The sequence below is a fragment of the Schistocerca cancellata genome, chromosome 1 (assembly GCF_023864275.1).
Source record: "Schistocerca cancellata isolate TAMUIC-IGC-003103 chromosome 1, iqSchCanc2.1, whole genome shotgun sequence".
In the NCBI taxonomy this organism is placed as follows: Eukaryota; Metazoa; Arthropoda; class Insecta; order Orthoptera; family Acrididae; genus Schistocerca; species Schistocerca cancellata.
In genome coordinates, this window is record NC_064626.1 from 1,190,822,010 (window position 1) to 1,190,848,300 (window position 26,291).

At 42.4% G+C, this 26,291-nt stretch overlaps 1 protein-coding gene across 1 annotated transcript in view; it reads left to right on the top strand.

Moving 5' to 3' along the window:
* The window catches only part of LOC126141559 (uncharacterized), a 447,793-nt gene that overhangs the window by 293,447 nt on the left and 128,055 nt on the right, over positions 1-26,291 (top strand). Inside the window, exon 3 of the mRNA XM_049915262.1 lies at positions 7,950-8,132. Within this exon, the coding sequence (XP_049771219.1) occupies positions 7,950-8,132 (183 nt within the window). The remainder of the gene's footprint in view (positions 1-7,949; positions 8,133-26,291) is intronic.

A 26,291-nucleotide genomic window follows, 5' to 3' on the forward strand; every position in this document is an offset into this window, starting at 1 on the left:
CGGAAGAGCTATTCAGTTCTTATCTGATCAATCCACCTAATTTCACCCTTATGTGAACTCCTTGTCAGTATGTTCGGTACAGAAAAATGTCATCACTACAAATGAGTATTAGTGTGTGTATGTAATGGCCAATGCGTCTGCCTAATCTTACCAGAACTTTACAAGTGTACATCGCAACACAGCATGCACAGAGGACGTGCGTGTACAATTTATCGCCATCTTTCACACTGTGAAAAAGGCTGAATCATTAGCACGAGGAACATGGGAGCATAGTACCCAAACATCGTACAGACAGTTTGATGTAGTTAAACGACGTACTACGAATGACTGGTTTCTAGACAACTGTGTGGCAACAAGAGCAGACACAAGTTCTTCCAGAAGGATTACACCACAAAAAGACAGGATTGTTCCATTGTATCTGAAGAACAGACGGATGACAAAACTGAAATCCGGGAAGAGGTTACAGACGTTCGCTACGAACAGTCGAGAATGGAGCACAGGGAGCTGGATTGAGTGAGATCTCCATCTTTCATGCGTCGTTTGCCGCTGACACCATACCACAGGCAACAGAAACTGCCGCAGTCTAGATCCGGAATACACTGATTGGTATTCCGTGGTTTCTGCTAATGACGATTTGATGGATACCAATGTGCCCGTTGACAACCCGGGAAAGGTCACAGAAAGCAGTGATTCTCGAGACCCATTTGTTTTGCATCACCTCGAATCGTAGTGTGGGGAGGTATTAAAGACGACACCATGATTCTGATGTTTGTTGAAGGGATCCTGAATACTTTCCTACCAGCCTACAGGCAGCAGTATTCATGAACTGAAAGAATGTGTGTTTCTGGCATGGCAATAAATCCTTCTGGGCGTCTTTGAGAGGCTGCTTGCTTCTCTGCCACTGCAAGCTCAAAAGAGTAGTCCTGATCATGGGAATCACGCCTCATACTGATGATGTGGTTCACCTAAGTTCCATGGAATGAATGTTTAATTATGTAAGGCTCGTTGCGTGACGAACATCTCCATGGAGTTTGTTAAATATGGTGCATCATGGTACAGCGCTTTGCATGTCTGTCATTATTACCCAAAAAAAGTGAAACACGGATAATGGGAGGAGGAAACGAGCTGAGAGGCTATGTGGTATTAGTTTGATTATTACAAAATCTAGTGAAATTTACAAGCGGCTTAGGAGCATGACCCTTCGTATCCATATGAAGTTGCTCCCCCGCCCCTCACCCTCCCCGCCGTCCTCTGATATGAATGCATGCGCTGATTCACTTGGGAAGTTCCTCACCTGAGGCAATCTGGCCCACAGCTGTCGTAACCGGTCTTTGCTATCTTGGATATTGGCACTGGGACACAGTGGATGTCCAAGCTGGTCCTACATGTCTTCTGTCGGGACAGATCCGCAATTCTTGCTAGCAATAGGATTGCCTCAGCCTCAGGCAAACAGTTCAGTACCATTTGCCACGTGTGGAAGAGCATTGTTCTGTTGAAAAATGATACTTCGATACTATCACATGAGTTCTAACACAATGGGGGATGGACGGTGTACGTTAAGTAACGTTGTGGCGTCAGAGTTCCCTGGATGACTGATAGCGGTGGCCTGAAGTCAAACCTGATGGCTAGGGATCCACACCAAGTTGCGAGGAGTAACACTGCTGTACCTTTACAAAATATTGGCAGTAGGACCTCTCTACAGGTCGCTCGCACACTTCTGAGAACGGACATCTGGGGTGGTGCAGGACCGCGATTCTTCTCTGAACACAATGCCATGCCATTCGTCAACAGTTCATGCTTCCCGATATTAGCACCGTCCCAAACGCAGCCGTTTATGTTATGTTGTTAACACCTACTTACATTTAGGATTCTAAGTCCCTTGTCTGTCTACTGATAGTCTCCGACCTATGATACAGGATAACACAGAATGCCGCAGGGAGTCGATAACTTGTTCTCGGATGGCAGGTGCATCAGTGGAAGGGTTACGATGCCCTTGGTGGGCAATACAACAATCTTCCCCTTGTGGTGATCACACATTGTCGGACGGATGCTTGACAATTAGCATGGCTGCCCTTACGTTCCACTGCAGTCAAACATCAGGGCACTGTCCCATCTGATTGTGTTACAAATCTGGATATTGTACGATTCTACTATCCAGCCTGATGTAGACCCACGCTGAGGCCCCTTTCATATGTTGTCTCACAGTAGTATGGTTGTCCACACTACATGCGATATAAATCTGTGTACTACACAATTCAATCAGCCGGCCAACTGGAGACCAACAATGGTCACTTTCAAACTCTGTCAGGTGCTGATAAAGGCTTCTCAGACAAGTAAAAGGTATCTTCTCTCTTTCACAGTGGTCATTCATCATCTGATACTGTTCACCTCCCTTACATATGTTACTGTATCTGGTAACAACGTTAAACAATACTTTAACAAAGGACACAAGCAGTCCTGACTGCAAAAACATTTATTTCAGTGGTAACCGGTTTCTGTCAGCTTTCGCCATCCTCAGACCCTGATACCATCCATGTTGGTAGGCGGTGGTGGTGAATGGAGTACGTGTGGTGACTCCACGTCAACTGACGGTGATAAATTACCTGCTCCATTCACTGCCATCACCTACCACTGTGGTACAAGGTTCCGAGGATGTTCCTTTACTACTTTAAGTGTCTCATTTCCTAATCTAATTCCCTCAGCATCACCCGACAGAGGTGGGAGACAGGAAAGGAAAGAGAAGGAACTATTGATGTCAGCTACATAGGAACTTTAAGTGGAAGCAGCGGTGACAAGTGAAAAGTGTGCCAGATCGAGATTCGAACCGGGATATTCTACTTCCTAAGCAGCTGCTTCACTTTTTTTGACATGATGTGTATTTGAATATTTTAGGTCGCATTTTAAAGAAAGGGGGACAACAGCAGCAGTTCGTAATCTCATGTTTTGGAATCCAGATGCTACACGATCCAAGGTCATTCAGTTACCTGGAGATCTGGACACAGTTGCGCCTCGTGAGTGTACATTCTGGGTGTTCACAAATTTTTAGATTCAGATAAATTTGAGAGTATGAACTTAATAGCATCTGCTGTACAGCAGTTAAGCTTATCAACAAGTTTATACAACTACAGCCACTGCCAATAATAATAACAGTAGTTGTTGTGGTCTTTGGTCCAAAGACTGGTTTAATGTAGCTCTCCATGCTACTCTATCCTGTGCAAGCTTCTTCATCTCCCAGTACCTACTGCAGCCTACATCCTTCTGAATCTGCTTACTGTATTCATCTCTTGGTCTCCCTCTACGATTTTTAACCTCCACGCTGCCCTCCAATACGAAATTAGTGATCCCTTGATGCCTCAGAATATGTCCTACCAACCAATCCCTTCTTCTAGTCAAGTTGTGCCACAAACTCCTCCCTAATTCCATTCAATACCTCCTCATTACTTACATGATCTACCCATCTAACCTTCAGCATTCTTCTGTAGCACCACATTTCTTTAGCTTCTATTCTCTTCTCGTCTAAACTATTTATCGCCCATGCTTCACTTCCATACATGGCTACACTCCATACAAATACTTTCAGAAACGACTTCCTGACACTCAAATCTCTACTCCATGTTAACAAATTTCTCTTCTTCAGAAACGCATTCCTTTCCATTGTCAGTCTGCATTTTGTATCATCTCTACTTCGACCATTATCAGTTATTTTGATCCCCAAATAGCAAAACTCATTTACTACTTTAAGTGTCTCATTTCCTAAACTAATTCCCTCAGCATCACCTAATTTAACTGGAGTACATTCCATTATCCTTGTTTTGCTTTTGTTGATGTTCATCTCATATCCTCCTTTCAAGACACTGTCCATTCCGTTCAACTTCTCTTCCAGGTCCTTTGCTGTCTCTGACAGAATTACAATGTCATCTGCGAATCTCAAAGTTTTTATTTCTTCTCCACGGATTTTAATTCCCATTCCGAATTTTTCTTCTGTTTCCTTTACTGCTTGCTCAATATACAGATTGAATAACATTGGGGAGAGGCTACAACCCTGTCTCATTCCCTTCCCAATCACTGCTTCCCTTACATGCCCCTCGACTCGTAACTGCCATCTGGTTTCTGTACAAATTGTAAACAGCCTGTCGCTCCCTGTATTTTACCTCTGCCACTTTCAGAAATTGAAATACAGTATTCCAGACAACATTGTCAAAAGCTTACTCTAAGTCTACAGATGCCAGGAACGTAAGTTTGCCTTTCCTTAATCTATCTTCTAAGATAATTGATAGGATCAGTATTGCCTCACGTTTTCCAAAATTTCTACGGAATCCAAACTGATCCGAGGTCGGCTTCTACCAGTTTTTCCATTCGTCTGTAAAGAATTCGTGTTAGTATTTTGCAGCCGTGACCTATTAAACTGATAGTTCGGTAATTTTGACATCTGTCAACACCTAATTTCTTTGGGACTGGAATTATTATATTCTTCCTCAAGTCTGAGGGTACTTCGCCTGTCTCATACATCTTGCTCACCAGGCTGGCTCTCCCAAGGCTATCAGTAATTCTAATGGTATGTTGTCTACTCCCGAGGCCTTGTTTCCACTTAGGTCTTTCAGTGCTCTGTCAAACGTTTCACGCTGATCAATAAGAGTAATAATAATAATATGCATAACTTATCTCACCCAAGAAAGAATAGTTTTTGTGGAATTTCGTGCATAATTAAGTACAGCAATAACGAAATAATATGTAAGCTTTCGCAACTCTCCATTTCGCATTTTTCTGTAATTTCGAAATTTCGAGCTTTTCCATTTCTTTTGAACAAATGTGGCAGATCCCTAACAGATGTATTAGTTCACCTATTTGCTTCTGGGCTGAAAATCAGATATTCTTACGCTGCACCCGCATAACTTCTGCTAACTGTACACTTCCTTGTCAAATGTTCGCTCGTAGTCATGCTTATTCGATTTCGTCACTTTCTTAATCAAAGGATCTGTCCTCGGCGGGCCACAATTCCTTTGAGGCTAACTTCTCCTGTTAATTTATTCCAGAATGAGATTTTCTCTCCGCAGAGAGGTGTGCATTGATACAAACATCCTGGAAGATTAAACTTGCGTGTGCCGGACCGAGACTCGAACTCGTGACCTTTGCCTTTCGCCGGCAAGTGCTCTACCGATTGAGCTACCAAAGCACGATTAACGACCCGTCCTCATAGCATTACCTTTCTGTTAGCATTTAAAATAGATTCAACGTAGTTGACGTTTACACTGCCCACAAAAATCGATCTGTGCACAGTAAACAACCAGCTCCACACACAAAGTACATTAAGTAGTAATGTATACCAACATGGTGAAAGACACTCTGAGATTCATAAGGGCCTAAAGCACACTTCCGCCGATCCCACGTTTAACTTAATATCAGAGAAACCAGTGACATAGCTTTGTGTGAATTTTCGTATATACAGTGTGGGCTTACAGCACAGATAAACCTAACTCACATTAAGATCAACGATTTCAGATACTTGAATAAATGTTACAATCCTCGACGGTGACGTGCTGTAGGCCCGTATGATTGTCAGCGCCTCAGATGGATTACTGTAGGACAAAATTCATAACTTAACACACCACAACTCCTTCAGAAACCCAAAAAATAAGTTTACTGTCTAATTTTACAACAGTATATAGTGGGTGAATTAGTATATCTGAGGAGTGTGCTGTCATCTAGCAGAATTTATGCCGAGCGAACGGGGATAAAAGTCTAGTGCAGTGCGCTACCACCTGGTGGCACTGAAGTAAACTGCTAGTTGAGCGCAAGGGGTACCTGTTCACATCGCTAACGTGTACATTGTTTAGCAAATTCGTATGTATTTGGTACGTAAGGCAATTACGTCACGCGAGTTGCGCATGCGCAAAAGCTCTTAAAAGGTGTGCAACAGAAGATGTGCTCCCGACCCTGATGCCAAGTCTCACAAGTTTGGAGCAGTAGCGCGTTAGATTGGTTCAAATGGCTCTGAGCACTATGGGACTTAACTTCTAAGGTCATCAGTCCCCTAGAACCTAGAACTACTTAAACCTAACTAACCTAAGGACATCACACACACCCATGCACGAAGCAGTATTCGAACCTGCGACCGTAGCGGTCACGCGGTCGCGTTAGATTGAAATGCCGTATCTTTCAGATTGCAGCATCTACACTACTGGCCATTAAAATTGCTAGAACAAGAAGAAATGCAGATGATAAACGGGTATTCATTGAACAAATATATTATACAAGAACTGACATGTGATTAAATTTTCATGCAATTTGGGTGCACAGATCCTGAGAAATCAGTACCTAGAACAACCACCTCTGGCTGTAATAACGACCTTGATACGAGTGGGCATTGAGTCAAACAGAGCTTGGATGGCGTGTACAGGTACAGCTGCCCATGCAGCTTCAACACGATACCACAGTTCATCAAGAGTAGTGACTGGCGTATTGTGACGAGTCAGTTGCTCGACCACCATTGGCCAGACGTTTTCATTTGGTGGGAGATCTGGAGAATGTGGAGGCCAGGGCAGCAGTCGAACATTTTCTGTATCCAGAAAGGCCCGTACAGAATCTGCAACATGGGGTCGTGCATTATCCTGCTGAAATTTAAGGTTTCGCAGGGATCGAATGAAGGTTAGAGCTACGGGTCGTAACGTCCACTGTTCCAAGTGCCGTCAATGCGAACAAGAGGTGACCGAGACGTGTAACCAATGGCACCCCATACCATCACGCCAGGTGATACGCCAGCATGGCGATGATGAATACACGCTTCCAATGTGCGTTCACCGCAATGTCGCCAAATACGGATGCGACCATCATGATGCTGTGAACAGAACCTGGATTCATCCGAAAAAATGACGTTTAGCCATTCGTGCAACCAGGTTCGTCGTTGAGTACACCATCGCAGGCGCTCCTGTCTGTGATGCAACGTCAAGGGTAACCACAGCCATGGTCTCCGAGCTGATAGTCCATGCTGTTGTAAACGTCGTCGAAGTGTTGGTGCAGATGGTTTTTGTCTCGCAAACGGCCCCATCTGTTGACTCAGGGATCGAGACGTGGTTCAAAAAATGGTTCAAATGGCTCTGAGCACTATGGGACTCAACATCTTAGGTCATAAGTCCCCTAGAACTTAGAACTACTTAAACCTAACTAACCTAAGGACATCACACACACGAATGCCTGAGCCAGGTTTCGAACCTGCGACCGTAGCAGTCCCGCGGTTCCGGACTTCAGCGCCAGACCCGCTAGACCACCGCGGCCGGCGATCGAGACGTGGCTGCACGCTCCGTTACAGCCATGCATGTCATCTCGACTGCTAGTGATGCGAAGCCGTTGGGGGTCCAGCACGGCGTTCCGTATTACCCTCCTGAACCTACCGATTCCATATTCTGCTAACAGTCATTGGATCTCGACCAACGCGAGCAGCAATGCCGCGATACGATAAACCGCAATCGCGATAGGCTACAATCCGACCTTTATCAAAGTCGGAAACGTGATGGTACACATGTCTCCTCCCTACACGAGGCATCGCAACAACGTTTCACCAGGCAACGCCGGTCAACTGCTGTTTGTGTATGAGAAATCGGTTGGAAACTTTCCTCACGTCAGCACGTTGTGGGTGTCGCCACCGGTGCCAACTTTGTGCGAATGCTCTGAAAAGCTAATCATTTGCATATCACAGCATCTTCTTCCTGTCGGTTAAATTTCGTATCTCTAGCACGTCATCTTCGTGCTGTAGCACGTTTAATTGCCAGTAGTGTATGTTGCGTGTAACAGTATCCAGAGAAAAATTACCAATAAATTCGAAAGGCGTCGAAAAAGCGTGCTCTTACACAGCAGCCGCCACTGTGTGGACGTGCCCTGTCGCTCCCCGCTGCCCCATGCTGCTAGTGCCCCTCCTACGTGTAGGTGAGCAGGTTCGCCACCTGTTGTTGCAGGCGCACACGGCCAACAGCCTGCTGTTGCTACACCTGGGCGCCGTGGACGCGCTGCTCTGCGCCGTCTTTCTGCTCTTCCCGGCTCCGGGACTCCTGCTGCGCTCCGGCACCGGCGCCGCCTGGCTGGGGGCAGGTTCTGCAGCCTGCGCCACGCACGGCTTCCTCATCACGCTCCTACACCCGGTGAGTACCTGCTGCACAGCTTCCTCATCACACTCCTACACCCGGTGAGTACCCGCTGCACGGCTTCCTCATCATGCTTCTACACCCAGTGAGTACCCACTGCACAGCTTCCTCACCACACTCCTACACCCAGTGAGTACCTGCTGCACGGCTTCCTCAACATGCTTCTACACCCAGTGAGTACCCAAGGCACAGCTTCCTCATCACAGTCCTACACCTGGTGAGTACCCGCTGCATGACTTCCTCATCATGCTTCTGCACCCAGTGAGTACCAACTGCACAGCTTCCTCACCACACTCCTACACCCAGTGAGTACCTGCTGCACGGCTTCCTCAACATGCTTCTACACCCAGTGAGTACACACTGCACAGCTTCCTCATCACACTCCTACACCTGGTGAGTACCCGCTGCACGACTTCCTCATCATGCTTCTACACCCAGTGAGTACCCACTGCACAGCTTCCTCATCACGCTCCTACACCCAGTGAATACCTGCTGCACGACTTCCTCATCACACTCCTACACCCAGTAAGTACCCGCTGCACAGCTTCCTCATCATGCTTCTACACCCAGTGAGTACCCACTCCACAGCTTCCTCATCACACTCCTACACCCGGTGAATACCCACTGCACAGCTTCCTCATCACACTCCTACACCCGGTGAGTACCTGCTGCACAGCTTCCTCATCACGCTCCTACACCCAGTGAATACCTGCTGCACAACTTCCTCATCACACTCCTACACCCGGTGAGTACCCACTGCACGGCTTCCTCATCATGCTTCTACACCCAGTGAGTACCCACTGCACAGCTTCCTCATCACACTCCTACACCCAGTGAGTACCTGCTGCACGGCTTCCTCATCATGCTTCTACACCCAGTGAGTACCCACTGCACAGCTTCCTCATCACGCTCCTACACCCAGTGAATACCTGCTGAATGACTTCCTCATCACACTCCTACACCCGGTGAGTACCCACTGCTCAGCTTCCTCATCATGCTTCTACACCCAGTGAGTACCCACTGCACAGCTTCCTCATCACACTCCTACACCCAGTGAGTACCTGCTGCATGGCTTCCTCATCATGCTTCTACACCCAGTGAGTACACACTGCACAGCTTCCTCGATACTCCTACACCCAGTGAGTACCCGCTGCATGACTTCCTCATCATGCTACTACACCCAGTGAGTACCCACTGCACAGCTTCCTCATCACGCTCCTACACCCAGTGAATACTTGCTGCACGACTTCCTCATCACACTCCTACACCCGGTGAGTACCCGCTGCACGGCTTCCTCATCATGCTTCTACACGCAGTGAGTACCCACTGCACAGCTTCCTCATCACACTCCTACACCCGGTGAGTACCCGCTGCACAGCTTCCTCATCACACTCCTATACCCGGTGAGTACCCGCTGCATGGCTTCCTCATCATGCTTCTACACCTAGTGAGTACCCACTGGACATCTTCCTCATCACGCTCCTACACCCAGTGAATACCTGCTGCACGACTTCCTCATCACACTCCTACACCCGGTGAGTACCCACTGCATGGCTTCCTCATCATGCTTCTACACCCAGTGAGTACCCACTGCACAGCTTTCTCATCACACTCCTACACCCAGTGAGAACCCGCTGCATGGCTTCCTCATCATGCTTTTACACCCGGTGAGTACCCGCTGCACGGCTTCCTCATCATGCTTCTACACGCAGTGAGTACCCACTGCACAGCTTCCTCATCACACTCCTACACCCGGTGAGTACCCGCTGTACAGCTTCCTCATCACACTCCTATACCCGGTGAGTACCCGCTGCATGGCTTCCTCATCATGCTTCTACACCTAGTGAGTACCCACTGGACAGCTTCCTCATCACGCTCCTACACCCAGTGAATACCTGCTGCACGACTTCCTCATCACACTCCTACACCCGGTGAGTACCCACTGCATGGCTTCCTCATCATGCTTCTACACCCAGTGAGTACCCACTGCACAGCTTTCTCATCACACTCCTACACCCAGTGAGAACCCACTGCATGGCTTCCTCATCATGCTTTTACACCCAGTGAGTACCCACTGCACAGCTTCCTCATCACGCTCCCACACCCAGTGAGTACCCGCTGCATGGCTTCCCCATCATGATGCTACATGCTGTGAGTGCCTGCTACACCACCCCACAGTCACAGACGCTTGACTCATAGTAAAACTTACGCAACGAATTTTCTGTTTGTTTGCAGCTACATGCCTGCAGTCCTCGTGCACATTGGGATCCATGCCGCCCAATACCATAGCACACCATTTTAGAAGCCACAACGAAATGTCGGAACCCATAGATAAAACAGATGGCATACACACCATTTTGTTTTGGTTCCTCTGGTGGCGTACTACGATACTGTGTAGCAGGGTTTCCAATGTTCAAATAATTTATGGGTTTGCCGCCGGGTGACGTCGTTGACCACCGCCAATATTTCGACAGGAGCACACCCTGCCATTCTCAAGACATAACTGCAAGGAGGAAACAATGTGCAAAGGAATTTAATACCTCGGTTCACAGAGGATAAACAAGGAAGGTACCACACACAGAACAAGTAACTGCAGAGTCAACACACAAACAAAGATTACCAACATCAGAAATATCGATAGTGACTATTAATCAACAGCTGAGGTGGCACTAATTCTCTCCCTCTTTTTTTTATGACTGACAGAGCCGGATTACAAGCAGCATTTAAACAAAATCCACCATCTCTGTTAATAAGGTTGATTGATAGTCTGGTTTCAACAGCTCCCTTATTAACACTATCTCAATGGGTGGACGTGATGTTGTATTCCATAGGATGACCGGTGTCAAGGCAATGTTCTGCAATAGCGCATTTGCTCGGCTGTTTTAAGCGTGTGTGACGCTTATGTTCAATACACCGGTCTTCCACAGTCCTGATTGTCTGACCAAAATATGACAAGCCACAACTGCAAGGAATACGATAGACACCAGCCTCACGCAAACCAAGATCATCTTTTACGGACGCCAACAGGGCCTTAATCTGAGAAGGTGGTCGAAAAAAGAAATTCACATCACATTCCCGCAAAATACGGCCAATTCTGTTGGAAGCGCTTCTTGCGTAAGGCAAAAAGGCCGTAGATTTAGGTGCCACTTCGTTGCTATCGTCACTCATCCGTTGCACAGAAGGCTGATAGCGCAACGCACGTTTGATCTGCCTCTCACTATAACCATTCTGACGGAAGGTGACATCAAGATGTGATAGCTCAGCTGCCAAACTTCCAGGGTCTGAGATAACATGGGCATTGTGAACCAAGGTACGAAGTACTCTTTCACGCTGAGCTGGATGGTGACAACTATCAGCTAACAGATACAAGTCAGTGTGAGTAGGCTTCCTGTAAACAGAATGTCCCAATGTACCATCAGTCTTCCTTCTGACCAACACATCAAGGAAGGGAAGGCATCCAACCTTTTCCACCTCCACAGTGAACTGAATATTCGGGTGGATTGAATTCAGGTGTTCCAAAAACCGGTTTAAATTCTCACTACCATGATGCCAAACAACAAAAGTATCGCTACATATCTCAAAAAACTCTCCTCTATGAACTGAGGTATTAAATTCCCTTGCACATTGCTTCCTCCTTGCAGTTGTGCCTTGAGAATGACAGGGTGTGCTCCTGTCGAAATATCGGCGGTGGTAGACGACGTCACACGGCAGCAAAAACATCAGTTATCTGAACATTCAATTCGCCGGGAAAAGTTAAGGTCTCACAGGGTTTTCAATGTTTTGCGGCACTGGAGACATGTGCTATTCGACACAGTATTACTGCATTTGGGCCCAAGGGCGCTTTGGTCGATTGTCGCCGGTTTTTATCATAATATTGCAGAAGGACACTCTGAACCACTTGATAGTATTTGCCCAACTGCCTTTAAATCATTCACAACGTGATCTGTTTACCTTAGTCACCACTGTACTTGTCTACTGCAACGCCACCACATGTTTCTGATAATGGCCACAGGAGGTCAAGTGCAGTAATATTGTGGTTGGGTAGTACTAGCAGGATGGTTTACCAGTAGGGCAGTGGAAGTAATTCCGGGGTATGAGATCGCAAAAATATTTCGAAAGTCACTTAGCTTATTACCAACTACCTTTTACATTTACCAAAAATCAAGGCAAGCAATTCCATGAAAGATTTATACCAAAATGAACACATAAAAAACCCTAATAATTAAATCATAAATCAATAATAAATTTTTATGTGGTCTTTGTAATTTAAATTCTCATATCAGTTCTGCGACTGAAATAAAAGTCATTAACTATAATTCAGTTAACCACATAAGTAAATCACATTTGAACATAGATTGCAAGTAATCCGTAGAATAACTGAGTTCTAGTTCAAACACCTGAAATCCTTAAAAAAAATTAGCAACGTGCTCTGTAACTTCGACAGGAAATTACACTACAGACACACAACAGATAAAAAAGGTAATGAGTTTCCAGTACGATCCCGCTATCATTGTGAATATTTTGTGTATGAATCGGTCTAGATCGCCAGTAAACTATTTATTTATTACACATTATTGGCTGTTCGTATCATCAGATATCTGCAGTTAACATTAGGAGGAACATGAAGAGCGACAGGAGTTTCTTATGTAACAACAAGGCACAAAAACTGAAAAATTAAAAAGTTAAAAATGTTTTTAAAAGTACACTCACAAAAAAGTTTAGAACTTGCATAACAAAGATCTGTGTCAGTATTAAAATCTATGCCCAATAGGAACCTCAACTAACAGATAGCTCAAAAATTTGTAGAAGGATGTAAGTCGTAGTTGGCAGGTGGCGCTAGTGTGGGGGACGTTGCCTTCAAATTTCATTTTATTATTTAAATTTTTTTCTCTCTTCGTACTTATAAAAAGACAGATAGTCTTTAAAATATAAGCACTCCAACTCCAATTTTAGTAGTGGTCTAGACGGTTTCATTTGCAAAAGATAGAATTATCAAAAAAAGTATTCATACACTGTTGTTCATTTATTATTATTATTGGTGTTCTGCCATTAAAGAGCGCATTTTGCACTAAACTACATGGCCAGTTCCTTTTGCTGCCTTCCTTGCTGCCCAAACTTCCCTCATTCGCTCGCTGTGTTTCTGTTTCCGGTCCTCTGTCCATGCTTCTTGTCGGCTTCGTGTCTTCGGCTTCATCTTGATTGCCTTTTTGGTTGCCCATATTTCTTTCACCTTCCGGCTGTGATCTTGCTTGCGTTCTTCGGTCCATTTTACGCCTGTTCGTTTGTCACATTGTATCTCATGTAATTTACTTTTCTTAATGATGTTTCTGAATTTTATTCTGTCGTTTATTGTGTCTGCTGTTATGTTGAGTTGGTTCAGGTCGTTTTTTACCTCTGCCACCCATTTGTTGTTTCTAGTGATTACCCAGTCAAAGATCTGTTTGGGCAGTCTGTGTGATGGCATTCTGTATAGATCCCCACAGAATTGTAGTCTGCGTTTTCTAATTTTTTCTGTGATTGTCTCCGTATGTTTGTATAGTTCATCTGTAGGTTTCTTGATCCATATTCCATTGTTGTTAGTTGCACCAAATATTTTCCTAAGTATTTTCCGTTCTACTTTTTCTAGTTGTCTGATACGTGTATGCCCTAGGATTAGTGTGGTCTCTGCTGCATATAGTGCCTCGCGGAGCGCCACCGGGTCGTAGTGGCGTAATTTGGCTTTTTGTGAGATAGACTTCTTGTTATAATGATTCCGCACTACTTTGTATGCCTTGTCCAGTTTAGTTTTTCTTTCTTCGTTTGAGTCTCTGTTATGTTCACTCATTTGTAGTGTTTCACCGAGGTATTTGAAGTCTGCCGTTTTGTAAATCGTGCCATACTTTGTGTTCAGAGATGAGAGTTTCTTTGTGCTCATAAACTGTGTCTTTTCGTAAGAGATCTGTAGTCCAGTTTTGGAAGCGATTTCGTGTAGTTTTTCAATAGCGTCTTTTGTTTCTTTTATACCTTTAGCCGGCCGGTGTGGCCGTACGGTTCTAGGCGCTTCAGTCTGGAACCGCGTGACCGCTATGGTCGCAGGTTCGAATCCTGCCTCGGGCATGGATGTGTGTGATGTCCTTAGGTTAGTTAGGTTTAAGTTGTTCTAAGTTCCAGGGGACTGATGACCACAGATGTTAAGTCCCATAGTGCTCAGAGCCATTTGAACCATTTTTTATACCTTTCGTCACAATAGCCTGTAACGCTACTGCCCGCTCGGGCGTACGTTAGCTCTTTAAAGCCTGTACTGTAATAAGTTCACGGGCTTCACCTTATAAACAAGGATTTTAGTACATAAGTTGACCGCGTGTACCTAATTGGAAGCAATTCGGACTTATATCCAGTCAGTAACTACAGTGATGCGTCAAGCAAATGTAAAGTATAATTACTCGTTCGCATGGACAAGAAGTACACACAGTAGATACTACCAATGATTAATAATACGGTCGCCAGCCTAATTAGGCATTGAGTGAGTTTTTCCTTGTACAAGTGGGGGCATGTACAAGCATAATAACACGCAGTAATGTTGCGTTTTACGGCAAAGTTTGGAACCGGAAAAATCCACTGAACTAAAGTTTTCTCCTTTTGTAATAATTTGGACGAGCTATAAATACACAACACCACACTGCAATGATTACTACGAACTGCATTTTGTATATTGATCAGACTGAAATCGGGCATAGATTACCCTAGAATTAGCAATCTTGAAAGTACACATACAATGTCACTATTAAGGATGGATAAACACTAATACACTTAAGTTTAATATGGAACTTAACTTTGCTGGTCAAATCTGATCAGTACACTTCAAGGTTTGAAAGAATGGACAAGAGAAGGGGGGGCCCTGAAACTGTTATGGTCGTTATATTGAAATTACTAAGTACTGAAGGTAAATTAACACTCAGAATTATTAACCTATGGATTACTACTCTTTTGTCTCACTTCTGGGTTATTTAACTATCATTCTTTCTGTCTCAAATTAATTAAGTGTCATTGCTAGCTCAATTCAAAAAATTATCTTCCAATTTAATCAAACTTTTGTTCTTTACTAACATTTGCATTAACACACAGAACTTTAAACTTCTTTATAGCATAGATTTGTCTGCTGATAATTCTCATTAACACTAACTTTAAACTTTCAGTTCGGGATACTTGGGTTGCACAACATGTGGTAAGGACCCTGTCTAGGTCAGTGATAAGGATGATTAATTGTTAGGGCAATTCTGGTAAAAGTCACATTATTATTGAACAGTTAGAAACAGTTTCGACACTGGTCCACACAGATACAATTCTAAAGATGAAATAAATGTTTGACCTGTGCACGTCGGTGCGGCGGATGGCGGGCAGCGAGATAGCGAGAAGCACAGCACACATGCAAGCACGGCTAAGGCTCTCACTGCATCGGCACTTTCCTTCTTCTTAGCGTCGTAATCTTTCTAATTTTGTGCCTAAGAATATAGCCATGCCATGTAGTCGGCACATCCGGGGCTCAATGGAATCCACTTTTCCTGGATAGCCTCCTCGATACGGTACGTGTTCCTCTGACCGATGCCCAACTCCGACTGTAATACTGAGCCCGTTGTGCCGAACCGCGCCACTGTGCGTTTTCCCGCGCTCGCCTGCCTCCACCTTTTCCCGCTCCCCTACAGGTAGGGTATTCACCACAGGTTTTCTACTACACATATATTAATACCTTTCCTACATATGGACCAAGCGTATAAATACAATTTTCACATCTTACATTAGTTTTAACATTAAATACACTTCCCTTTGATTACCACATTACTTGAAATCTAACATAAATAATAATATTCATTTCGAAAGTTGCTCACAGTTTCTTTAACATGACACGAAAAGAAAAAGAAATTCAAAACATTGCTTACATTAATTTATCAACATTCAGAAAGAAAAAAAATTTATCATATGTACAGTTGTTGTTGTTACAAGCCAAATCGTCTGCAAAATCCAGGCATTTAATCTGTAGGTTTCCTAAGGTTATCTCCTGTTGTGATGTTTCCCATTCTTTTATTACCTTATCTAACACCAGATTGAAAAGAAGAGGTGAGAAGCCATCGCCTTGTAGGACACCTGTGCGAATTTCAAAGGGCTGTGATAGTTCCCCACAGAACTTTACTTTGGAGGTCGTCTTGGTTAAAGTTTGCTCTATGATAGCCCATGTTTGATTGTCTACTTTGTATTCTGCTAGAATTTTGAAGAGAGTTTTCCGGTCGACAGAGTCGTACGCCTTTTTGAAGTTGACAAAGGTAATGATCAGGTTCTGTTTGTGTTGTAAAATCATTTTCAGGTTCCAAATTTGTTCCGCAAGAGACCTCCCTTTACAGAAGTCTGCTTGGTATTCCCCAATCAAGTGGTCGGTCTGGCATTCTAGTCTGTTTAGTAAAACTTTAGAGAGGATCTTGTATGTGACCGGTAGTAGGGTCAGTCTTGTCACCTTTTTTGTGTAGTGGGTGTATCAGAGCAGTTTTCCAGTCGTCAGGAATTTTCATGGTCTTCCAGATATCTTTCAAGATCCTGTGGATGTCTTTGGTGAGTTCTGGGTCTTGTAACTTCCAGATTTCCGCGATGATACCGTCTTCTCCTGGTGCTCTACGATTCTTGAGTGACTTGATTATTTCTTTAACTTCTTCTAGAGTTGGAGGTTCACTATCTGGATTGTACGTGCTCGTTTCTGTCATCATTTCTTCCATAGGGGGGTCCGTGTTGAGCAGTTTTTCAAAGTACTTTCCCAGAATGTCACAATTGTTTTTGGTATTGGTTTCTAGGGTTCCATCCGGTCTTCTGAAGCACAAGTTGGGTGGTTGATATCCAGTCATATTTTCTCTGAACGTTCTGTAGAAGTTTCTTGTATTGTTCTTCATGAAGTCCGATTCAATCTCTGTCAGTCGCCGTTTATCATACTGTCATTTTCACTGCTAATGATTTTGCTTGATTGCTTTTGTGTTTTCAGGAAGTTCATCCAATTCTCTTGGGATTTATGGCTACTAAATTTTTTCCATGCACTGATTCGTTGGTCAATAGCTTGGTTACATGTGTGGTCCCACCAACGGTGTTTCCTTGTGCGTGGTGCTTGTGCTAGTTTCATGGCCTCTCGGATTCTTCCTGAAAGTTGTGTCCAGTCTGTCGTTTTCTCCATTTTAATTTTGTCTAATATTTGTGTCTGGTTTAGAGTAAGGTATTCTGGATCCGGTCTAACAATTTTGTTCTTCTGGAGCTTTTTCTTGGGCAAAAGACGAATACTGATCTGTAGTAGGTGCTGGTCTGAGTCGAAGTAGCCTTTACGTGTGTCTATGTTCAAAATTTCTTTTTATTGTTCATTTACAATATGTTCATTTATTAGGCCTAAAGATCACAACCAGATAGGTTATTTGGTAAACGAACAGTATGGGATTTCCTTCATAGTCTGTATAAATTCAATGACTGACTAATTAGCATTCTGAAAAAATATGTACAAATTCTCCACCAGCAGGCTTCACACCATAGGGAAAAAGGTATTCATATATTCATAGAAACTTATTATGTATGTAATTATAATGATCATGTATAATATATAATGACAATGTAGGCATTCATCTTCTTTGTATCATTCTGTTAATTTGTTTATCGTGGAATAAACCAGTTTTTTGGTAGTCTCTGAGGCAACATTTTGCCATTCTGCAAAACAGTCTTACTTCGTGTTTTCTCACTATTCCTTCAATCGAACTCCAAAGATGTTCTACTGGAATAAGGACTGACCTCTGTGCTGGAAACTTGAGAACATGTGGAGTATAGTGCAACAACCACAAACGAACAATTTTCGCTGTATACTTAGGGTTATTGTCTTGTTGGAAGTAATGATCCATGCCTATACCCAAATCCGTGTTACCTTCAACAAAAACAAACTTCTCATCACCATAAGTAGTCATACATCCCTATGCCATAATTTCTCCACCACCAACCTTTCCTTTGGGTTGAATGTGTTTCTGATCCAACTCAGTGACTGATCGTCTACACACCAAAACTCTGTTATCATTTAATCTCTTTTTTGTGGAATCAGCAGTCTTCTGACTGGTTTGATGTGGCGCGCCACGAATTCCTCTTCTGGGCCAACCTCTTCATCTCAGAACAGCACTTGCATCTTACATCCTCAGTTATTTGCTGTTTTCCTTTGAAGTTTTTACCCTCTACAGCTCCCTCCAGTACCATGGAAGTTATTCTGTGATGTCTAAATACGTTTTACCATCCTCTCCATTCTTCTTATCAGTGTTTCCCATATATTCCTTTCCTGAACGATCCTATGCAGAACATCCAGTTGAAAGAATTTACAACATTCTTCTGTAGCACCACATCAAAAATGCTTCTATTCTCTTCTTCTCTTTTCTCGTTTTCCCACAACCATGTTTCACTACCTCCTCAAATTAAAACCTATGTTTGAGACTTCTCATGTCCAGGAATGCCTCTTTTGTCAGTGCTAATCTGCTTTCTGTGTCATACTTGCTCTGTCTGTCATCGGATATTTTGCCGCCTAGGTAGCAAAATTCCATAATTTCATTTACTTTGTGATCACCAATCTTGATGTTAAGTTTCTCACTGTTCTTGTTTGTGTTACTTCTCATTATTTTCATCTTTCTTTACTTGCTGTCTTCGATGTATAGGCTGAATAGTAGGGATGAAATATTAGATCTCTGTCTTATGACCTTTTTACGCCAAACACTTCGTTCTTGGTATTCCACTCTTAGTATTCGTTCTTGGATCTTATACACATTTATATTACCCGTCTTTTCCTATAGCTGACCCACATTTTTCTCAGAATTTCTAACATCTTGCACTATTTTACATTGTCGAACGTTTTTTCCAGGTCCAGGTATCCTGTGAGCGTGTCTTACTTTTTCTTTATTCTTGCTTCCATTATCAACCGCAACGTCAGAACTGCCTCTCTGGTACTGTTACCTTTCCTAAAGGCAAACTTGTCGTAATCTAACACATTCTCAGTTTTCTTTTCCATTATTCTTGTAGGCAGGTTGGATGCTGTTAAGCCGACTGAACTATAATTCTCGCACTTGTTAACCCTTGCAGTCTTTGGAATTGTGCAGATGATATTTTTCCGGAAGTCAAATGGTACATCGCCAGACTCATACTTTCTACACATCGACGTAAATAGTCGTTTGGTTGCCACTTCCCCAGTTATTTTAGAAATTCTGATGAATGTCATCTATCACTTCTTCCCTCTTCTATCTTAAATCTTTTAAAGTTCTTTTAAATTCTAATTTTAATACTGTATCCCATATCTCTTCTATATCGACTCCTGTTTCTTCTCCTATCACGCTGTCAGACAAGTCTTCCCTCTCACAGAGACCTTCAATCTACTCTTTCTACCTTTCATCTCTCCTCTCTGCGCTTAACAATGGAATTCCCACTGCACTCTTAATGCTATCACTCTTACTTTTAATTTCACAGTTTTTCAAATTTGTCTTTATCTAAATCAGTTTTCTTACTGTCATTGTAATCAGTAACTACCTCATTACTCAAAATGTGTTTATTTTACAAGATGATGGTTCTGGTTTTCAATATTACTGGCCAAGCGCTCCCAGTTTTGATCGCTGGAAGAATTTAGAAATTATAAACTCCTGAGAAACAAAAATCTACCTACTTTTCCCTGCAGCTGGCTTACTGTCCAAATTATAGAGCGGGCCTTTAGACCAGCTTCCTCGTCCCGTTTTTCTCTTTCAAATGGAGCAACTGCCCGACTGAGTGTTGGGTGTTGTTAATAGCAATGCTTTTATTTGTATGGTAGCTGTGAAATAAAAACAAACCTGAACAATCGTCACGCCATGGATCGCCTTTAAGTGGCCACTTGAAGGGGAATTCCAGAATTCGACACGCAATAACTATTCAGTTTACCTGAGGTTCACGTGACAGCTGCGATTTGCTTTGCGGCTCAGTACATTCCACCAGCTGCAGTGTCTCAGTCGTCACTGGCACAAAGTTGAATGCTGAAAATACACCACCTCCACGCAGACCGTGCCACACTTGGCAGGTCACGGCAAAAAAACGTCCTCTGTGCCTTCAGTAGCGAGACAGACTTAAAGGCTTAATTCTCACCTCGAGAAAATAAATTTGTATATCAATATTTTCTTTATTTATAGGTACTGCGCCGTGATTTCGTACACTGTTCAATATCCGCAGCTCTCAGCAGGCAGCGCTAAAGTTACTGGAATTTTAGCCTGCAGCGAGAGGGCATCGGCGTCGTAGAAGCCTGCTGTTAATGCCGCCAATGTCGGCGAGTTGAGTGACTAAGGGGGTGGGCGGGGGGCGGGGTCCGTGGTCAGTCTGACCGTGAGGAGGTGAACAAGCAGAGAGTTGGGGGCAACGGCCGAAGAAGACAATAGGCGCTGACGGCTGAGCAGGAGTACAGCAAGAGGTAGCGAAGCCGACTGCGTGGAGAAGCGACCGGCCGCCGTTGGTCTGGTGCACGACATGCCCAAGCTATAAGTGCAGGAGCAGGGACCGCGCCCTGTGCCGTGCTTTCTGCGCGTCAGACTCTGCTTTTCTGCTCAGAAAATGAATTGCCTGCCTGTGTCACATGCAAAAAAAAATATTCATATACCGTTGTTCATGCAGAATAACTTTATGTATTCGAGCTAAAGATCACAACCAGATAGTTACTTGGTAAAACAGGAGTATTGGTTTCCCTGCTAAGCGGTATATATTAAAGGGTTAACGGACGACAGAAGGAAACTTTTTGTCCCTATTCTACCAATGTTATTTCACCCTTTGGATAGGAACACTTTTCAAACGAACTATGAGTGTTAAAATCGTGAAATTTTCACTGAATGTAAGCAACATACATGCCTGAATTTACAAGTAAAATTAATAAAATACCTCCTATGGATCTAAAGAAATTTTTTATTCTTTTACTAATAAAATTTCAATTTTTAAAATACACTAATTACTATAAAACAGTTTCTGTTGGGTTTTTGGTTTTCAATTTATTTGTAGCAACTTACTACCATCCTGAGTAGAAACTGACCAAATTTCATATTTTTAACCCAATATTAGTTTAGAAAATAATGATATCTGAAAGTAAAAAAGAAAGGGTTTTCAGAAAAGTCAATTTAAAGTTTAATATTGCAGTTATAGTACAGTTATTGATGAGAATTACTTACCATTAATATTTTACTGCACAATACTGAGCATCATCTAAATGTTAATGATCTTCATTTGTTTTCTTAGTCCCTCTTCTTTTCTGTCTAGCTTCTTTTCTGCATTTTAAATTATCAATTTCTGCTTTGCAGATTCTCTCTTGATCTATTTCCACCAAGGGTACTGCAGTATTTCCACTATTTTTATGCCCAATATTTCCAAAACATCCAGTTTTATTGTTACACCACCACTGAAGCGTAAGATAGCATAACGAACACCAAATTTGAGGGGTGCAATATGAACAAGTACAATTTTCGGTAACCGGGTCCAAATGACAGAATTTACACTTTCATTTAAATTTTACGTTTTCTCATGAAGACATTTCTTCAACAAAGTATCTTTACAAAGATCTCTACATATAGGTTTAACTTCAATCATTACTGCTGCAGGTAAAGAACGTTTGTGGTCGTATGTTGCACTTCTCCTGTACTTGCACCAATTGTCAGGAGCACTCAGGTAAAGAGGATTTTCATTTATGGAAAGATTATGGAAAAAGATACCCATACAGTTTTTTCATGTTTTCTAAATTCCGACAATTTCTTCTTACGATCGAGCCATAATAATTCTGTACTCTATCTATTTCAACATTTGTCAGGCGACTTTTACCACCTATCTTCTTACCATTTTCCAGTACTATTTTTGACTTTTCTTTTAATAATCTTATCAATCTGTATTCCATTCTCTTCTGGACATGTCAAATGCATTCTAATTTAGAAATTGTGACATTAGGACGATAGGGTTGTTCTGCATATTTCCAGTTATAAGCCGTGCTGTCACTGTCCCGTAAATGCTTTGTGTATCTGCCACCTCTGTTTGCCATTCAACGATTAAAAATCCTGAGAACTCATGCTTCTTCCGTCCCACTACTTGGACCACTATAATGCATATGACAGTTATATTCATCCTCTTTCTCACTTTCACTGTCCTCACTTTCCTTGAGTTCTTCTACAACTCCTTCCTTCATTGAAATGTTACAAACTTCAGCAACAACAGCTCTAATAGTTTTATTGTAACTAATAAGTTTTGCAGGCGGATTTGGAAAGTCAGGTAACGCACATACGTCTGCCTGCCTCCATCACTTTACCATACATCTGAGACCATAAACTAGCTTTATGTTTTTCTGATACAAATTATTATTTGTCGTTTCCGAAGTCATCTTTATAGCAACTGCACCACATTTTGTACAATTCAGCGTCAGGTTTGACACAAGCCCTTTGCGAAGACACTGATTCTCTCCCAAGCATGCGTCGCCACCACATATCTGCAGCAAGTGTTTTTGGAAATGAAATCACAGAGCATGCTAAGGTCCAACACAGTACTTCCAAATGATTGTTCATCTCCACAAGCTGTCTGGAAGGAAACTGCGTGGAGATACTGCAGTTTCTTTCTTGAGGTGCTGACCATCCTTACGACTAACATTCTTGGTTCCTTTGATCCATTAACATCATTTATCTTTACGTATTTATTTACTCTGAATTTTAATTTAGGCGGGAATTTCTTTATTCGCGATATTTCTATGAAAACATGCGAAACTATAGAAAATATTGAAAACAGTAACAAACACGATCGTGACGACAAGTATCGATAGTAGATACAGGGTAGGAAACGTTGACACGATAAAACAACAGAAGCAGGAAACAACGTACAAGGCGTAAGAGAAACCTGTGCATTATCTCTGCATGGTGCAAAAAAGAATGCGTGACATTTAAATGGCAGATCGCACAGAGCGTCAGAAAAACCATCCTAACTAATGGAAAAATTTTCGTATTTACATGAAACAAAAGTTCTTTTACGCAGTAAATAGCGGCATTTCAAATACGAGAGAGACTAAAAACCGATTTTTTGAGCTCGTTTGCCTTCTGTCTCCCATTAACTAAATTATGCTTCTGATAAAAGTAAAATAAAAATTCCGTACTAGCTGGCTTCGCACAGCGAGGAAAAAAGTATTCATACACTACTAGAAATGTAAACACAGAAATGACTAACGAACCACTTGTATCAAGGAACGCCTTCAGAGGCAAGCTGCATATCCTGCATGTTGGTTCTGATACGTGGTGAATGTCATGCAACAGCAAAATGGACGGCAAATGGAAGGAAACAGTTGTACAGAAAAGGCAAATAGTTATCTCCCAACATGAAAACCATTTCGAGACATAGCTGACATTATTGGAAGAAGCCAGGAAACTGTGGAAGCCATAATATAGCGATTTAAGGAAAGACATTGTCTCATTAATAGCGAAAGAAGTGGTAAACCACAGAAGTTAATGGAAAGGCTTTGGAATATATTAATAAGGATGATCAAAGAACATGCTAAATTGGCAGCTTCTGCATTGTCTGCATATGTTAACGATCAGTTCGGGAAGGAAATTACATCAACAGCTGTTCTGTTATTTGAAGGAGTGCAGATTATGGGGCGAGGCTATCTACAAGAAAACCATACGTCAGCAAGAAGAACAAGAAATTTGCGACTTGAATATGATCGAGAGCATCTAAACAAGAAAACAGTTTCTGGGACAAGCTACTGTTGGCAAATGAAAGTAAATTTGACATATTTGTAAAGGGAGGTGAAAATATGTCACGGGGGAAGGGAATGCGGTTATAGAGGAAGGGGTAGATGACATGGTTACAAGAGAATATGGACTTGGTACTAGAAATGAGAGAGAAAGACTAGCTGAGATCTTCAATAAATTTCAGCTAATAATAGCGAATACTCTGGTCAAGACTCACAAGAGGCGGACGTATACTATGAAAAGGCGGTAAGGGAAAATTTCTATTACATTACATCGTGGTCAGACAGAGGTTCCGAAATCAGATATTGGACTGTAAGGTGCGCCCAGGAACAGATATAGACTCAGATCACAATTTAGTAGTGATGAAAAGTAGGCTGCTGTAAGAGACTAGTCAGTGCACAAAGAAATGAGATTTTGACGTTCTAAGGAATGAAGAGAAATTCTTGAAATTCTCTGAGGCTATCGATACTGCGAGAAGGGGTAGCTCAAAAGGCAGTTCAGTCGAAGAGGAATGGACATCTCTAAAAAAGGCAATCACAGAAGTAAGAAAGAAATATATAGGTACAAAGAAGCCAACTGCAAAGAAACCATGCCTAACAGAAGAGATATTTTAGTTGATCGACGAAAGAAGGAAGTACAAAAATGTTCAGGGAAATTCAGGACTACAGAAATAAAAGTCGCTAAGGAATGAAATATGTAGGAACTGCATGGAAGCTAAGGTGAAATAGCTGCATGGATGAATAAATCGGAAAAAATGATTATCGGAAGAATCGATTCAACTTGCAGAAAAGTCAAATAACCTACGATGAAATTAAAAGTACTTATAGCTGCAATATGGGATACAGAGTAAGAATAGCAAACAGTTGTATTTTCTTCTTATATTTAAACAATTAATTAATAGTAATGCTAATTCTGTCTGAAGTAAGTGAAGCGGAAAAGCCGACACCACGTAAGCTCTGGTGTAATTCTAGTGCAGACTGATACGTAACACATGTGGTAGCGATACGTTTTAATAGAGCACACGTTCATTGAAAACTCTGCGCGTGACAGGCGAGAGATTACATACAAAATTTAATTGTGAATAAAAATGAAACTGACGTTTTTGCGACATGTTAAGAGGAATCAAAGCATACGCGCGATTTGTGTTGCATATTTAGATTTATGGTTTTAGTAATGTATTTCTTGTGGTTTGCAGCTCAAAATTGCCGGTTTTGTGAGGACCGCGACCGTATTGGTCTCGAGCAATCTTTTTTATGCAGTCAACGAGGTAAAACATCTCTCAGGAAAAAATTGTAGATGTGCAACCTATCAGTCGCTTCTAAATGTATTTAATGTTTCTCGAGCGACTGTTTTAGGGGCTGTAAAATTTCGTAGTGTGATAGCGGACATACATTTTTCTACTGTAGATTTTGCCAACTTATCACTATGAACTGATTCAACACTTAGTGTGTTCTTGCACGAGTTCACGGATTTGTAATAGTTTCCATAGTGGTTTCAACATCACAGCACATGCGGGTAGAAAGAACTTATTATTCACACGAAATGTTGTGTAATAGTACTTAAATGTGGATTAAAAGGAAAAAATATACATCTGTCACTGCAATTATAGTAAATAAAAACGAGAGAGGTAAATAAATTTAGTGAACTGCAGCCACATTTTTTTTCCTTCTTTATTGATTTTCAATTCCCCCCGAAGGGGGCGGGCTGGCAGCAGCTTACTACGCTGCTCTACAGCCTACAGACTTTTTTAAAAAAAAAAGGAAGAAGAAAGAAACAAGAAAAAACAGGCGATAAAATGGTGATTTAAAGTGGAAAATGGCGTAAAAATGCGGAAAGTTAAAACAGAAAGCAAAAGGGGATGGCAATGTTGATAAAATACACAGGAATCAAACAAGTAACATAGTAGACACACAATTAAAAAACATGGCGACAGTCTGGTTTCTGTTCGCAAGAGATAAAAAAATTCACACCCAGCGACAGTATGATGTGCAGCCACGCTGCAGTGAGGACTTTTATACTCCGCTAGCCATATTTTGCCTTCTGTTAAGCAGCTTCCTAAAGTATCTGAACAATAAATGGCCAAAGTAGCAAAGCAGAACTATATACTTATATGGATATGGTGTCTGTTCTTTCGGACATATCCATATAAGTACACAGGGTGCTCCATTGATAGTGATCGGGCCAAATATCTCACGAAATAAGCATCAAACGAAACAACTACAAAGAACGAAACTCTTCTAGCTTGCAGGGGGAAACCAGATGGCGCTGTAGTTGGCCCGCTAGATGGCGCTGCCATAGGTCAAACAGATATCAACTGCGTTTTTTTTTAATGGGATTCCCCATTTTTATTACATATTCGTGTAGTACGCAAATAAATATGAATGATTTAGTTGGACCACTTTTTTCGCTTTGT